Here is a 15912-nt window from a genome sequence, read left to right as displayed (position 1 = left end):
TGGTTATGAACAATTTATTATGCATTGAATGATTTTTATTTATTAAGTTTAAAATATTTTGAATGATTTATAATTTAATATTTAATATTTCATATTATTTATAAGTAAACTCCTACGAGTTTATGATTCGAGTTTACGATACGAGTTTATAATGGTTTAACGATTTTACGTAAACTCTCGATTTTGATCGCATTGAATATGAGACAACCTTTTTATCGGATTAAAAATAAATAAATAAAAAATAAAGTCCAACTCTATTGCTAAATTATTAACCATAAGTGTATTATACCATTGGATTGAAAGTTTAAACTAAACTAAAGCCCATCTTCTTGGGCTCTAATTTGGGAAGCTTTTGGATTTTCTCTAAACATTCTCTTTAACATTTTCTTTTGGTAGTTGAGCTTATCGAAACTTCTAGACTTTGATAATCATCCCCAATTTGACAACTGATTTTGATGGGTATATTAAAATTCCAATTTTGTCAACACCACCAACGTCAATTGTTGACGAGTTCATTTGATTCGAGCTCCTTTCTGAATCTGAGCAACGCATTCAGCAAGAATCGGCTACAGGGTCGTCTCCTCCGTCTGCTCATAGCACCAAATAGATCAACTAAGAGAACATTTAACTCGTCAGTTGTAGCTTTAGCAATGGTTAAAGCCATTAGGGTTCATGAACTTGGGGGTCCTGAGGTGCGCTTTCCTTCTCTTTCTCTCACACTCTAGCTCACTCTCTCTGTATGTGTGAACCCATGTTGCAATTGATCTACTCATCAGTTTTCTTTCTTGTCATATTAAGTCTTTGTATCAGGTGATGATGGGTCATTGTTCAATTTCACTTTCATATATACCTGTTATTGATTTTCTGAAGTATGACCGTTTTCGTTCGTCCAGTTACCATATTATTATGCTGTAATACTTACTGGTCCAGTTTGATCCAATCTAATGATGTTGCAGTTTTGCAGTAACACAATTGTTTTCTGGAAACTTGCTAATTTACTTTAATCTAGTACTTTTCTCTGTAGCCTTGATTCTCCTCATCTGTAGGATAGACATGGTCTTATTTTGATTCAAATTCCAGAAAGAAAAGTGGATTTGGTAGGTGACATGATATTTGAACGAGATATTGTATTGCTAGGTTCTGAAATGGGAGGTTGTAGAGATAGGAGAGCCAAAGGAAGGTGAAATTCGAGTGAAGAACAAGGCAATTGGGCTTAATTTTATTGATATATACTTCCGCAAAGGAGTTTACAAGGCACCTACAACTCCTTTCATTCCAGGTCTAGTTCTCTTCTTCCAACTGGTCGTCATGTTTCTTTGAACTTCTTAATAGAGAATAATTTTCATTTTTTACTAATTCATGTTCATTTTAAACTTTTTTCTTTGTTGTTGTATGATCAAGTTCTTGTTGGCTTTGGTTGTGCTCAATCTTTTAGCTCGGTTGCAAAGGACAATTGTTGGTCTTTTGGAGCAATGGATCCATTAGGGGATCATGATTGCTCTTAAAAGTTGCTAGTTTACCATCCCTATTATCATTTTGTTGCTTATTTCGAATGAAAAGGAACAAAAGCACTTTCCTGACCTTCTCACGTTCATTGAAATCGGATATTCATAGCATATGGTGTGAGACATTTGGATCTTATTGTCTTAACAGTCTTAAGCAGTGATTGCCTTGCTTGCTTTTTCCTTTGCACCCATTTCATTGTTAGCATCTTGTTTTCTTTTTTTATGTTTTGTATATTTGTTGCCACAACAAGTTTGTATTCAAATGACACAGGCCTTGCTTGATGAAGGATTATTTATATCATAAATCACTTCCACCCAAATGGTCAACTAAAATTCCCTTTAAAATTTAAAAATATTAAATACAAATAATATTTTAATCATTTAATCCAAATAATCCACTTTTTCATCAAATAAGGGTTTTTCCAAAAATTTGGTTTATTGCAACTGATTTTGAAAGCAAAAAAGTTCTTGTTGGCTTTGTCTATGTTTGAAGGTTATGAAACAAAGATGGACTAGTTCTCGTCTAACCTATTTATCAGTAATTCTATGAGCCTCTCTGGATTTCAGTGACACCCACTGGCACATATTGACAAATCGGTTCCTTTAGTCTTTTCATCCTTGAACTTGGAAGGCAAACTGATTTAGTTTTAATAAATGTTCTGAAGAAGATATTTTCCTATCCTGACATTTGATAAGCTCTTAGATCACCACAGAATAAATAGTATTAATATGTTTTTTTCCAATTTCAGGTATGGAGGCGGTTGGCGTGGTGACAGCAGTGGGTCCTGGACTAACAGGCAGATTAGTTGGAGACGTGGTTGCTTATGCTGGAAATCCAATGGGAGCTTATTCTGAGGAACAGATTCTTCCTGCAGACAAAGTGGTTCCTGTTCCTTCTTCAATTGACCCCATAGTAGCCGCCTCTGTAATGCTTAAAGGAATGACCGCTCAGTTCCTCCTGCGCCGTTGTTTCAAGGTTATATTATTTTATTTTTATCATTATTATTATGTTTACTTATTTATCTTACTATATATATATATATATTTATAGGTTGAACCGGGTCATACTGTTCTAGTTCATGCTGCTGCGGGTGGAGTTGGATCTCTGTTGTGCCAATGGGCAAATGCCTTAGGCGCCACGGTTATTGGTACAGTCTCAACAAGTGATAAGGCAGCCCAAGCAAAAGAGGATGGATGTCATCACGTAATACTTTACAAGGATGAGAGTTTTGTTAATCGTGTTTCGGAAATAACATCGGGTACTGGTGTTGATGTCGTTTATGATTCTGTCGGGAAAGACACCTTTCAGGTGAAGTATCCTTAATTTATTTGTGTTAACATTTTAAAATATTAAATAAAAATGATAGTTTAATCATTCAAATAACCTACTTTTCAACAAACATAATTTCTTTAAAAAAGATCAGATAATCTGAAAAAAAAAAATAACCAACATCAAACAAGCTCTGGTTAATGTTATTGTTGTTGAGTTTGAAGCAAAATAGTAAGACCCTCCATATCACATTTACTGCATTCCATTTTACCCTGAATAATAAATAAATAAATTCAATTCGTTTTAGACTAAATGGCGGGTGGGTAATTATTGTTTTCTATATTTCTTTCAGGGTTCATTGGACTGCTTAAAGACTCGCGGATATATGGTGAATTTTGGGCAATCATCGGGCACACCGGATGCAATTCCGTTGTCAGCCCTTGCGTCAAAATCTCTCTTCCTTACAAGACCTACACTCATGCAATACAACACAACGAGGGACGAGCTACTAGAATGCGCTGGGGAGGTGTTTGCTTGTATTGGATCGGGTATACTTCGAGTACGTGTTAACCACACCTACCCTTTGTCGCAGGCTGCTCAAGCTCACGCTGATCTTGAAAATAGGAAAACTTCTGGATCAGTAGTGCTTATACCCGAAGGGAACTAACATCACATCTATGGAGAACAACTACAGATAACTCAGGAATATTCATGTGTGCAATTTGGGGGTACTGCTATACATGTACCCATGCATTTCTGTTCTTTTTGGATATTCAAGAACTGTATTATTGAGTGATTTTTGTTGTTTGAATTTGTATATACTGTATTAATTTGTGTTTGTTTCTTGCTTATATGCATGTAATGTCCTGCACATTGTTTCTTTTAATAAATGAAACTAAAATAATAGAAATATATTGGAACTAGTAAGGTTAAAATTATTGATATTATAAACAACAATATAAAAATATGACCATTGCAATTAGACTTACCATTATAGTAATACATGTTATATTATGATAATAAGTTAAATGACGAAAAATAAACTATAAAAACTTAAATGATGCCAATAAATTTTTATAATATTTTTTAAATACGACTTATATATGTTCGTGTCAACTAAAAAATGTGTTCGACTTTTTAATTTAGACCTACATGTTTATTTTTAATAAAAGATTAAAATTTTGAAGAGAAAATTGATAAATAACATTTCATCCTATATTATTATGTTATAACTTTTGAAGTATAAAAAATATTATTTATCTAAAAATTCATATATAATTTACTCAAATTTGCATAAACATATAGTACCATCTCATTATCAATTTATATTTTTATTAATTTTCAAATTTTCATCATCATATATTCATATAGCATCATTATTTTAATTCTTATTTAAATTTTTATAACTCTTTCAAATATATATTTTATTCAAATTTGTACCGTACATATACCACTATTACACAATCCTCTAAGCAAATATAATTCATTCAAATTTGTACCCTTTACATATATCAACATCACATTTTTACTTCAAAACACATATAATTTTGCACCCACGTATACCACCACCATCACATTATCCCATCAAATATATATTTCACTCAAATTTTCACTAAATGTTTGGTAACCTTAGAATTGACATTGGAATTGGAATTTGAGATTCAAATTTCAAGTCTTAAGGTTTGGTACACTTTAAAATTAAAAATTAAAATTAAAATTTTCAATGGAATTCAATTTAGTTTAATTTTACCGTTTCCAATTCCATTTTATTTAGCTTCAGAATTGTAATTCTAAATTATTTTTTTTATGTTTTCTTACCGAAAATAACTTATTATTTTATCATTTAAAACAGGAGTAAAATTTTTAATCGATAATTTTTATTTTGAATTTAGGATGTTAAAATATTAAATTGACGATTTTTTTTTTTTTTAATTTAGTAAGTTAATAATTTGAACTTTTATATATATATATATATATATATATATATATATATTAATTTAAAATTTTAACATGTTAAACCGATATTTTTTTAATTTAAAAAGTTAAAATGTTGAACCGATATATATATATTTTTTAAATTTATGAAGTTAACACGTTGAACCCATATTTTTTTTAATAAAAATCAAAATTAAAAAAAATAACACTTGAAGTATCATTTGGTCATGTCAAATTAATATTGTAATAAAGTAGATCATATATATTAAAAAAAATTCATTATATTCTTTTTTTCAAACATTGGAATTGAGATCGAATTATAATTTTATAGTTTATCCAAACACATAAATTAAATTGTAATTCAATGTCAATTCTCATGAAATTGGAATTAAAATTTAAATGTCAATGTCAATTCCAATTTTAAATTCACTCATCCAAACATACCATTATAAGATTTGAACCATAGTCTCAAATGTTGAAGGTGAACACTTTAATCATTACACAACTTATGATTATTAAATTTTATTTAATTTTTTTATATGTGTATATTTTATAAGTATATTTTACGCATAGGCAGGGACAAATCTATGTAGGGGCTCGGGTGAGCTGAATCCCACCCTAAAAAAATTTTTTTTTTTACGGTAGAAATATGACATTACCCTTAATTTCTTGAAAAAATTTAATATAATTCATTGTTTTTTATTTAATTATTAAAAAAATGGTAAAATATTATTTTTATATACTTGTTTTTTTTTAAATTTTCTTGTTATTATTTTAAGTTCACCCTAAACATTTTTCAAGCCCATCCCAATTCGAAATTTTGGGTCCGTCCCTGCGCATAGGTTGACCAAAATATTGACTCGCAAGTTAAATTCTAAAAAAAATATATAAATAACTATTTTTTTTCATTCAAATATAAAAATAAACTTGAGAAAACCTATCGTGTTTCGATTTTAAATTATAAAAACAAAATAAATAAGAAATAATAAATTCAATAAACTTATTTTTTGTGTCATTTCTTTTCAATATGAGGTCATTCTTTTTATCCACATATTTTTATTTTGGGCTCATAAAGTTAATGTGGAATGTTCATTTTTTAGTTTACACACAAAAATCAAAATGATCAAATTTAACCAATTCAAGTGTAGTGACGACATGTATCATAGCTCTCCCATTTAAATCTTTATAATCTCTCCAATTGCAATTCGTACTAGCTCAAACTCTAGTCTCCAATGTGTAATTTGAACACTTTAAATATTAAATCACTGTGAGTAACTGTTAAATTTTATTTATATTTTTTTTTGTTAATATATATTTTATACTAAGTTGTAAATCTGCCGATTGATTTGTATATTAATCTACACTTTAAATTGTATAATACAAATTCAAATTCGCACAAGTTTGGATTCGAACCTAAGTCTCGAGTGTGAATTGTATTTTTTTTGTTTAAATATAAAAAATAAACTTAACAATATTTATTGTGTATTCTGTCATTTTAATATAAATTTATAAACGGATAAAAAATCAACAAACTCTTTCTTTGTGTTAGGTGTTAACCATTTCGTTAGGAGATTATATTTCTTTTTGTATGATCTTAAATTCTAAATATTATATATATATTATAATTTATAATTTAGTTTTTGATTTTTCACTCTTTTTCTATCTAAGTAATTTCATGTTGAATTCGAGAACTAAATATTTATTAGTTGAGTTGGTTAAATTGTCGTGTTAATAATGTGAATGTTACATGTTTAACTTTATATATAATATGTATAAATGTTTGACTCTAATATACTTAGAAAATGAGATATCTTAAACGATTCATTTAAATTTCTTTTTTTAGTATATATATTATATTGTTAAAAAATTTTAAACATTAATATAGTGTACATGGTTAGATGATTATTTAGTGAAAGATTGATTGTTAGAATAAAAAGAAAAAATATATTAGAATGATGTATTGAGTTACATATGTTATGTCTATAGACATAATATTAAACTTATATGGAAACTAATATAATAATATAATATAAATATTATCACAATTTATTATATTGTTATAATATCTTATAAATATCTTATCTTTATATTATATTCTAACACCCCCTCAAGCTCAAGGTGGTAGAGTAGAGATCAACATGAGTTTTCTCAATAAAATGTAAAAATGACCCGACAATAGAGTCTTGGTGAAGACATTTACAGTTTGGTGTTCGGTAGACACATACCGTAATTGTATAGTACCATCACCAACATGTTGTCGTACAAAGTGGCAATCGATCTCGATGTGTTTAGTGCGCTCATGAAACACATCATTCCGAAAAATGTGAATAGCACTTTGACTATCATAATGAAGATCATTGAGTGACTGTTGAAGAACGCCAAGATTAGAGAGAAGTCGTCGAATCCAAAAAAGCTCAAAAGTAAAATCAGCAAGCGCACGATACTCTAACTCGGCGCTGGAACGAGAAATGACATTATGTTTCTTGCTTCACTAGGAAACAAGAGAATCCCCCAAGAATAAACAATAACTAGTAATGGAGTGTCTATCAGTGGGATCGCCTTCCCAATTAGCATCCGAGTAACTAGTGAGTATCAATGATGAATCAACAAAGAAGTGAAGACCATGTAAAAGAGTGCCCTTAATATAGCGGAGAATACGTAATACGGTAGAGTGATGAGATGTATGAGGACTAGTCATGAATTGACTAACGATGTGAATTGCATGAGCTATGTTAGGGAGAGTGACAATCATATATATCATGGAGTCCACTAACTGACGATAGAGCGTGGGGTCCTTAAGAGGGATGTCATCAAGAGGAGTAAGACGACAATCTACATCAAATGGAGTCGAGGCGATTTTGCTATCAGTCAAGCCAGCATAGGATATTAGGTTAGAAGCATACTTCTCTTTAGACAAATAGATACCATCTTCTATGTCGGAAATCTAAGACCTAGAAAGTAATGCTACTTACCAAGACTCTTCATATCAAATGTTAATGAAGATAGGTCTCTAAATAAGATATTCTAAAGGCATCGTCGCTAGTGATCACCATATCATCAACATATAATAATAGAATAATAATCTCAGATGAGAAGCAACAAATGAATAAAGAAGAGTCGTAGGGAGAGGCGGTAAACCCATATTGAATAAGTGTTGAGCTGAACTTGGCGAACCAAGCTCACAGTGCTTGCTTCTGACGGTAAAGAGCACGACGTAGTTTACATAACTTCCCTGAAATGTCTAAACTCGGCTACATTCAACTGGTGAAGAGACCATCGACGAACAGCAGCAATAGGCAAAAGATAACGAACAGAAGTCAAACGGGCAACGAGAGAAAAAGTCTCTTCATAGTCAATACCATACTCATGTAAAAAATCCCTAGCCATTAGACGAGCTTTGTAGCACTCAACAGGTCCATCATAATTTGTTTTGATCTTATAAACCCATTTGCAACTAATAGATTTCTTGCTAAGTGGTAGATCAACGATATCCCAAGTCCTAGTCTTCTCAAGAGCCTACAGCTTCTTAGACATAGTCTCACGCCACAATGGATCACAATTTGACTCACGAAAGGTCTTAGCCTCATGGTTAGCTATAATGGCAGAGAAACAATGGTAATCTTGAAGATGAGGAGGAAGACAACGTACCCGGGTAAAATGTCGATCAATGGCAGTAGGGACCTAAGGTACTTGTTCATGAGACATAGATGGATCAGTTGGGGGTGATAGGGGAGAAGCGATAGTGTCAACAAAATTTTGTGTGAGCTCATGGCCTATAAAAGAAGGAGATGGATCTAAAATAAAAAATGGGAAATTAGCCTGAAAATGAGTGGTAAACTTGAACTCATAAGAGAACATTTTATGTTCCCAAAAGGTGACATGACGATAAACACGAATCTGATTTAACACAGGATCCTTACAACAAGAACCTTTATGTTCTACACCATATCCCAAAAAACAACACAGATGATTCTGAGGCTCCAATTTGTTTCATTCATGTGGGGGAAGGTGGACAAAACTGACACAATGGTTGAAAGTTTGAGTAATCTAATGGTTGATCAAAGATTTATTGGTAAGGAGTGGCATCCTAAAGTATAGAAGAAGTCATTTAGTTGATTGTATAAACAACACTGTAAGGAAAACTTTCCTCCAAAACCGATATAGACATGAAGCAGAAAGAAGCATGGCACGGATAGTATTTAGAATGTGTCTATGTTTACGTTTAGCCCTACCATTTTGTTGTGAAGTGTAAGGACATGAGCGCTAAATAATAGTACATTGGGAGGAAAGAAAATCGAGAAAGTTAGAATCATTGCATTCTAGAGCATTTTCAATACGAAGTGTTTTAATAGGGCATGAGAATTGTGTTTGAATCATTTTTATAAAAATGGAATAAATAAAGGCAAGTTCAGAGTGATTTTTCAAAAAATAAATCCAAGTAAACCGTTAATAATCATCAACAAACATCACAACATATCGATAACCATGAAATGTGCCAATAGATGAGGGCCCTCAAATATCTAAGTGAACTAGCGTAAAAGTTTTATCAGTATAGAATTATTATTTAAGAAAGAAAGTGTTGGTTGTTTGCCAAGCTTACAATGCACACAATTAAATGCCTTAAATTGAATAAGACCCCAAAAAATATTAACAGCAAGAGACCAAATTTTATTTGATGAAGCATGCCCGAGTTTAAGATGCCAATGAAAAATGGATGAAGGAGAAACGACAACAGAAATGGAAGGAAAAGGCTAAAAGGAACTAAGCTTAAACAGGTGACCAGTCTTACACCACGTCCCAAGAATCTGACCCGTCTATGAATCATGAGCCTGTACACCAGAAGATGTAAAAGTAACTGTAAGTCTCTTCTCAACCAACTGACCAACAAAACAAGGTTTGATGTTAAATGAGGAATGTAGTAGATATCTTGGAGAGATGGTGAAGTGGCATGACCAGTATGTGTAATATGCATAGTTGCAACATTTGTAGTGTGAATGGGAGGTGAGGTGGTGAGATGATTTATGGAATGCAATAAATTAATGTTAGAGGTCATATGGTTATAATAAGTAGAGTCTATGAACCATTGCTGATTATTTGATGTGGTGGTTAATGAAGGATTGACAAATAAAACCTAAGTGGGCAGTTTATGAATATATATAAAGGTGGAAGTAGTGGACTGAGGCGGCTGCAAATCATTTGTGGCAGCGGCTATGGATGAGGAAGAGATAGTTGAAGAAGATGTATGACCCCGTTTTGGGCATTTTCTAAAGGACATATCCCTTTTGGTGGCAATAACGACACTCAATGTTGGGGGCAATGAGTGTACACATGATCAATATTCGGACAATTACGATATATAACTATCTGATTGAGAATCTTTCCGAGCATTTTTACGAGAAAACATGGTTAGAGAAGATGAAACAACCATAACATAATCAATAGTAGGAGATTGAAGCATGACAAGGCGAGTAGCCTCAAAAGAGATCTCATTCATAGTTATGTCTAACGAAGGCAGTGGATGACGATGGAGAAATGATCCACGAACATACTCGTACTCAGGGCCAAGCTTCATTTGTGACTGAATGACTTTGAAGTGTTTTTCATTATTGTTGGCCTCGTCAATGCGATCCTAGAGTGACTGGATAGTAGAGAATAAATCATCTATGAATTGTCTTGGCTCATGTATCAGTGCATGTAACAAACTCAACAACTGATAATAGTGCATTCCTCCAATAGTCTAGAATCGATCTTTCAAATAATGCCATGTCATCTTGGCGTTATCCATTCACCGAAGCTGGATCTGGATATTCCTAGATGACATATTTTGAATCCATGTAAGAATAGTATGATTCTTATTATTCCAGTCATCATTAGCCACACAATAATCGTCAATTTCTTTTATAGTTGGCGGAGTTGAGGAAAATCCAATAGATTTTACTGGTATAGTGTAGTCAAAGTGACATATTGCCACAACTTACAAGGATTCACAGTTCAGATCAACAAATAAACCTCTAAGAAAATATGCAAAATGATGAGTTCACATTATGGTTCACATGCGAAAGTTTAGAGTCATCTCTTGACTAAACATAGGACATCTTGTTAAATAGACTTAAGACACGGTAAATAGAAACTAAGAGAATTCTAATTGTTTGATGTCAACCTTTATCGAAATCTAATTAGAGCTAGGATTACTTCTTCTGGATTAGATAGAAGGTTAGGATATACACAAGTAAAAGAATTTTGAACTCAGAATGTAAACATTTAATGTACCTTCATAAACAAATGGCCAACTATATTTTAGTAGAGATTATCCCACGGGATAGGTGCATATGACATAGCTGCTATGACCCTTTCCTTATGTGTAACCAAACACTAGACCCTTAATATATGAATACTCTGTTTTTGTTTTCATTAGTTTCTTTTTGAAGTAAACTAAAGTCGTGAATCTTAAAGTCAACCGAATCATTACATTTTGTACACGTACTAATTTGGAACATGTATGGATCAAGCGAGAAAGGTCTATGATATATAACTTCACTTTGGTTTTTCATCTCAAACATATAAGACAACATCATATATGGATAGTCTTCTTATCTATTTTTTACGAGATTCGAGATAAAGATAACTACAGGGGTTCTATAGTATAGCTTTCATAGAAAAAAACATTTTTTTCTAAAAAGTGCACGGGTCGTATTTACCATTCAAGTCCTCGTTACATCCCCTCTATGGGCGGAGCACTCGAAAGGACAAGTAAGGCATGTGACCGACCAATTTTGGAATGCACGGACCGCTCTTAAAGACTGAGCATTCAAATGGATAAATCTACTCTTGGAAACATATCATTTCACGCCCTAAAAAAAGGACGTTAGGCGAATCCTAAAATTGGTAGATGCATACTAGAAAAACTTGCATATATAAAACATTATGGGACGTTTAGGGGGAAAACAAAATAAATGCGTACAATATTTTATTTAAAAAAATTAAAGATCGTATTTCATGTATATATTTAAAATTTCAAGCATTAAAAGTCGTATTTAACATTAAAGAAAACATTTTAAATGATTTTAACAACTTGTGTTTATACAATGGTGTTTCAATCAAGTACTTGAGAAAATTGAGAAGACATAAGTGTTGATTTACATGAAACATCTTGTAGGGTTTCAAGATTTTGAATATGCAAACAAATCATTAATATAAGTATAAGATTTTGGTAAACAATATAGTGTTAATAGAGTTTACATGAAAGTGTAAATTGTTTTGCATGAAGGTGTAAATGGTTTCACATGGAGTTGTAATGGTTTTACATGAAGGTGTAATGGTTTTACATGACAATTTACTGTATATATTTAATTTTAAAAGCATTAAAAGTAGTATTCCCAGCATATATTTAAATTTTCAAGAATTAAAAGTCGTATTTTAACATTAAAACAAGGATACTAAATAATTTTAACAACTTTTATTCACACAATGAAGTTTCAATCAAGTACTTGATAAAGTTGAGAAGATAAAAATGTTGATTTACATGAACCATTCTATAGAGATTTCAAGATTTTGAATATGCAAAACAAATCCTTAATACAAGTATAAGATTTTGTTGAACAATATAGTGTGAGTAGAGTTTTACATGAGGTGTAAATGGTTTTACATGAATGTGTAAATGATTTTACATGACAATTTGTTGTATATATTTTATTTTACCAACATTTAAAGTCGTATTTTAACATTAATTCAAACCTTCTAAATTATTATTATTACAACTTTTGTTACCATCTTTTATTTTTTAAGCATTTTAGTTAATCATTTGACATGTGTGTAATACAGTTTACATAAAGAAGTAAATGGTTTTACATGAATGTATAAATGTATTTACATGAAGGTATAAATAGTTTTACATGACAATTTGATGTATATATATTTCATTTTAAAAACATTAAAAGTCATATTTTCTACCTATATTTCATTTTACTAGCATTTAAAGTCATATTGAATATTAAATCACTCATTCTAAATGATTATAACAACTTCTATTATCATATTTTATTTTTGAATCACATCAATAAATCACTTGACAAGTGTAATACGATTTACATGAATGTGTAAATGATTTTACATGAATGTGTAAACATATTTACATGAATATGTAAATTATTTTACATGACAATTTATTGTATATATATTTCAATTTTCAAAATTAAAAGTAGTATTTATTATATATATTTCAATTTTTAAGCATTAAAAGTCGTATTTGAACAATAAAACATACATTTTAAATGATTATCACAATTTTTAACTTAAAAAAAATTAACTCATTTATATAAACCAACTACAATACTATAAACATGTAATTGACTATGCCATATTTCAGTTTTCGAAACTTGTTCAAAATAAAATAATTAGAATTAAAAAATCATTGTTTTCATACATGTTATTGATTTTCTTGTTCATATAATGATTTAAATATTCTGAAAGAAACTAGAGTTTCGCCCTTAATAACAAACTAGAGTTTTATCCATAACATACATTTTTCCGACAACAACGAGAGCTTTATTTCATTTTGTGAAAGTTGAATCGGAGTCGAAGGTACAAACAAATGAGTGTAGCGTTTTGGTTCGAAAGAGCTTGGAAAAAAATCACGTTGAGAAAAACTCTTTTCGCGTTGAGAGAGAAGAATACGGGGACGAGAATGAATTACAGCGAGTCGTGAACCATTTTTTCAACAAATTATTATTTTAATTTTTTATTTATTTAATTATTTTTCCCTTCCTTAGGTCATTGCCTTAATCATTTGTAAATAAATTTTATTTGATTGAGAGTTTATAAAGGTATAAATAAAAAACAAAAATATTGTTTTTAATATTTTGTTTATAGGTTAAGTTCTATTTTTCAAATATATTTTTTATTTTTATTTTTAGATAGAATCCAAATTTTAAGACTAAAAACTCATTACATTAATTATTGTGTTCTCACTAAACTAGAGTCTCTAATTTAAGTTTTAAAATTTTTAATTTTAGTTATTATATAATAAATTAAATATATATTATTGCAATATAAGTAAATTGAAATAATTTAATACTAAATTAATTGTATTTTATTTATTTATTATTATTACCACTATCATTTTTTATATCTAGTTTAATAATATAATCAATAATATTATATATTATATATTTTATATTTATTTTTACTTAAAACAATATTTTAAACTAAATAAAATAAATTCATGATAAATATAAATATTATAATTAGTTTTATATATTAATAAATTTTTTATTAGATATATAAAATATAATAATTAAGAATATAAAATAATAATAAATAAAAATTAATATTAATAATATAATATAAAAAATAGCTTATATCATCATTTTAATTAAAAAAACAATTTTTTTTTATCTTTATAATAAACTCTAATATCATATTTCAAATACAAACTTATAAAACAATTTATATAAATATAGAGAACATAAATTTAAAAGATTAAAGAAAGAAAAAGATAAATAAGCCCATCATCAATATTGGACTCCTAGCCCATCTTAATTCTGGTCCAAAATTCGGGAGAAAGGTCATTTCATTTGCTTTATATAAAAAACCCTAATTAGCTTCCATTATATTGCTGATCAGATTCTCTCCGAGGTAAGGGCGGCAGAAGGCAAGACCAGGAGCAGCGCCAAAAGTTCAACCATGGGTTAGTACATTTCTTCCCTTTTCTCTTCAATATCATATGAATCATATTCGATTATTTCTTGAATAAGGAGATGTTAAACGAAGCAGTTCATAATGAAATTTTCATTTTTGATGAAATGGTTCATCCGTCTAAAAGTGAATATGGGTATTCTTAAAATTCCAATGTGTGTTCTTTTATGTATCAAAAATAGGTGCTTACACTTATATATCGGAGCTATGGAGGAAGAAACAATCCGATGTTATGAGTTTTATGTTGAGGGTTAGGTGTTGGGAGTATCGTCAGCTCCCTTCTATTGTTCGTGTTACTCATCCTACTCGACCTGATAAGGCTCGCCGTCTTGGTTACAAGGCTAAGCAGGTATTGATGATTCTATGTATGACCTAGAATCTAGATAGATCTAGGGTTTATTGTTGTGTTTTTTTGCATGTCTGTAATGTTATTCTTGTTTATTAGGGATATGTTGTGTATCGTGTCCGTGTGAGGCGTGGTGGAAGAAAGAGGCCAGTTCCTAAGGGTATTGTTTATGGTAAGCCTGTAAACCAGGGTATTACTCAGCTGAAATTCCAACGCAGCAAAAGGTCTGTTGCTGAAGAACGTGCTGGAAGGAAGCTAGCTGGTCTTAGGGTTCTTAACTCTTACTGGACTAATGAGGTTCTTATTTGATATTCTTTTATAACTGAATAAAGCTATTGCCTTTGATAACACAAATGATGACCCATTTCTTGGTTTGATTTTCAGGATTCAACATACAAGTATTTTGAGGTTATTTTGGTTGATCCTGCTCATTCTGCTATCCGTAATGATCCTAGGATCAACTGGGTATGCAATCCTGTTCATAAGCATAGAGAGCTTAGAGGATTGACTTCAGCTGGGAAGCAAAACAGAGGATTGAGAGGAAAGGGACATCGCAACCACAAGATGAGGCCTTCAAGGAGGGCAACATGGAAGAGAAACAACACTCTTTCTCTTCGTCGTTATCGTTGATCATTCTAGTAACAAAATTTTATCTCTTCTTTACTTTGTATTTTTTTTGGATTTAAATGTCTTTGTTCTTGAGTTTGATGGATCTTTTTCCCGGCTGTGGAAGATTTTATGATCTCTGATACCTCTTTTGAATATGCTGTCATTGGATTTTGAAGAATTTTATTTTGGCAATGTGATTTTGCAGTTAGTTTTATCATTGCTTGCTTGTTTGCTCATGTTTTAGCTTCTTTTGTTCTTGTTGGGTAACTTGCTTTCTTTGATTTGTTTAATTTAATCACAAGGATTGTACTAATATATCCTATCCTTGTTTTTTTTAAATCATTGAAATATGATGATATAGTATGAAACAAAATTAGAGAAATATATATTAGGATGATTTTACTGAAATAGAATTGAATTTATATTTAATAATTTGAATTTATATTTAATAATTAAAAGTAATTATTACTTGTCAAATAAAATGAATTCTTTATTGATTTTATAATTATTGTATATATATTATTAATTTTTAAATTAATTTTATGTTTAATTGA

The 15912-nt window shown here is 30.3% G+C and overlaps 2 protein-coding genes across 2 annotated transcripts; both read left to right on the top strand.

Annotated features, from left to right (window-relative positions):
• Positions 1-421: 421 nt before the first annotated feature.
• Positions 422-3617, top strand: LOC124945124 (quinone oxidoreductase-like). The gene is made up of 5 exons (XM_047485501.1): positions 422-692; positions 1138-1279; positions 2255-2481; positions 2557-2814; positions 3128-3617. Exons 1-5 carry the CDS (start codon positions 456-458, stop codon positions 3440-3442), a joined length of 1179 nt encoding a protein of 392 aa, XP_047341457.1. The 5' UTR covers positions 422-455; the 3' UTR covers positions 3443-3617.
• Positions 3618-14250: 10633 nt separating this feature from the next.
• On the top strand, positions 14251-15575 carry LOC124945550 (60S ribosomal protein L15-1). The gene is made up of 4 exons (XM_047486004.1): positions 14251-14395; positions 14586-14752; positions 14849-15046; positions 15134-15575. The coding sequence occupies exons 1-4, from the start codon at positions 14392-14394 to the stop codon at positions 15377-15379; spliced, it is 615 nt and encodes a 204-aa protein (XP_047341960.1). The 5' UTR covers positions 14251-14391; the 3' UTR covers positions 15380-15575.
• Positions 15576-15912: the final 337 nt, after the last annotated feature.

Source organism: Impatiens glandulifera, chromosome 7 (assembly GCF_907164915.1).
Source record: "Impatiens glandulifera chromosome 7, dImpGla2.1, whole genome shotgun sequence".
NCBI classification, from domain to species: Eukaryota; Viridiplantae; Streptophyta; class Magnoliopsida; order Ericales; family Balsaminaceae; genus Impatiens; species Impatiens glandulifera.
The sequence above is the reverse complement of the archived record's forward strand: the minus strand, read 5'-3'. Positions and strand labels throughout refer to the sequence as shown.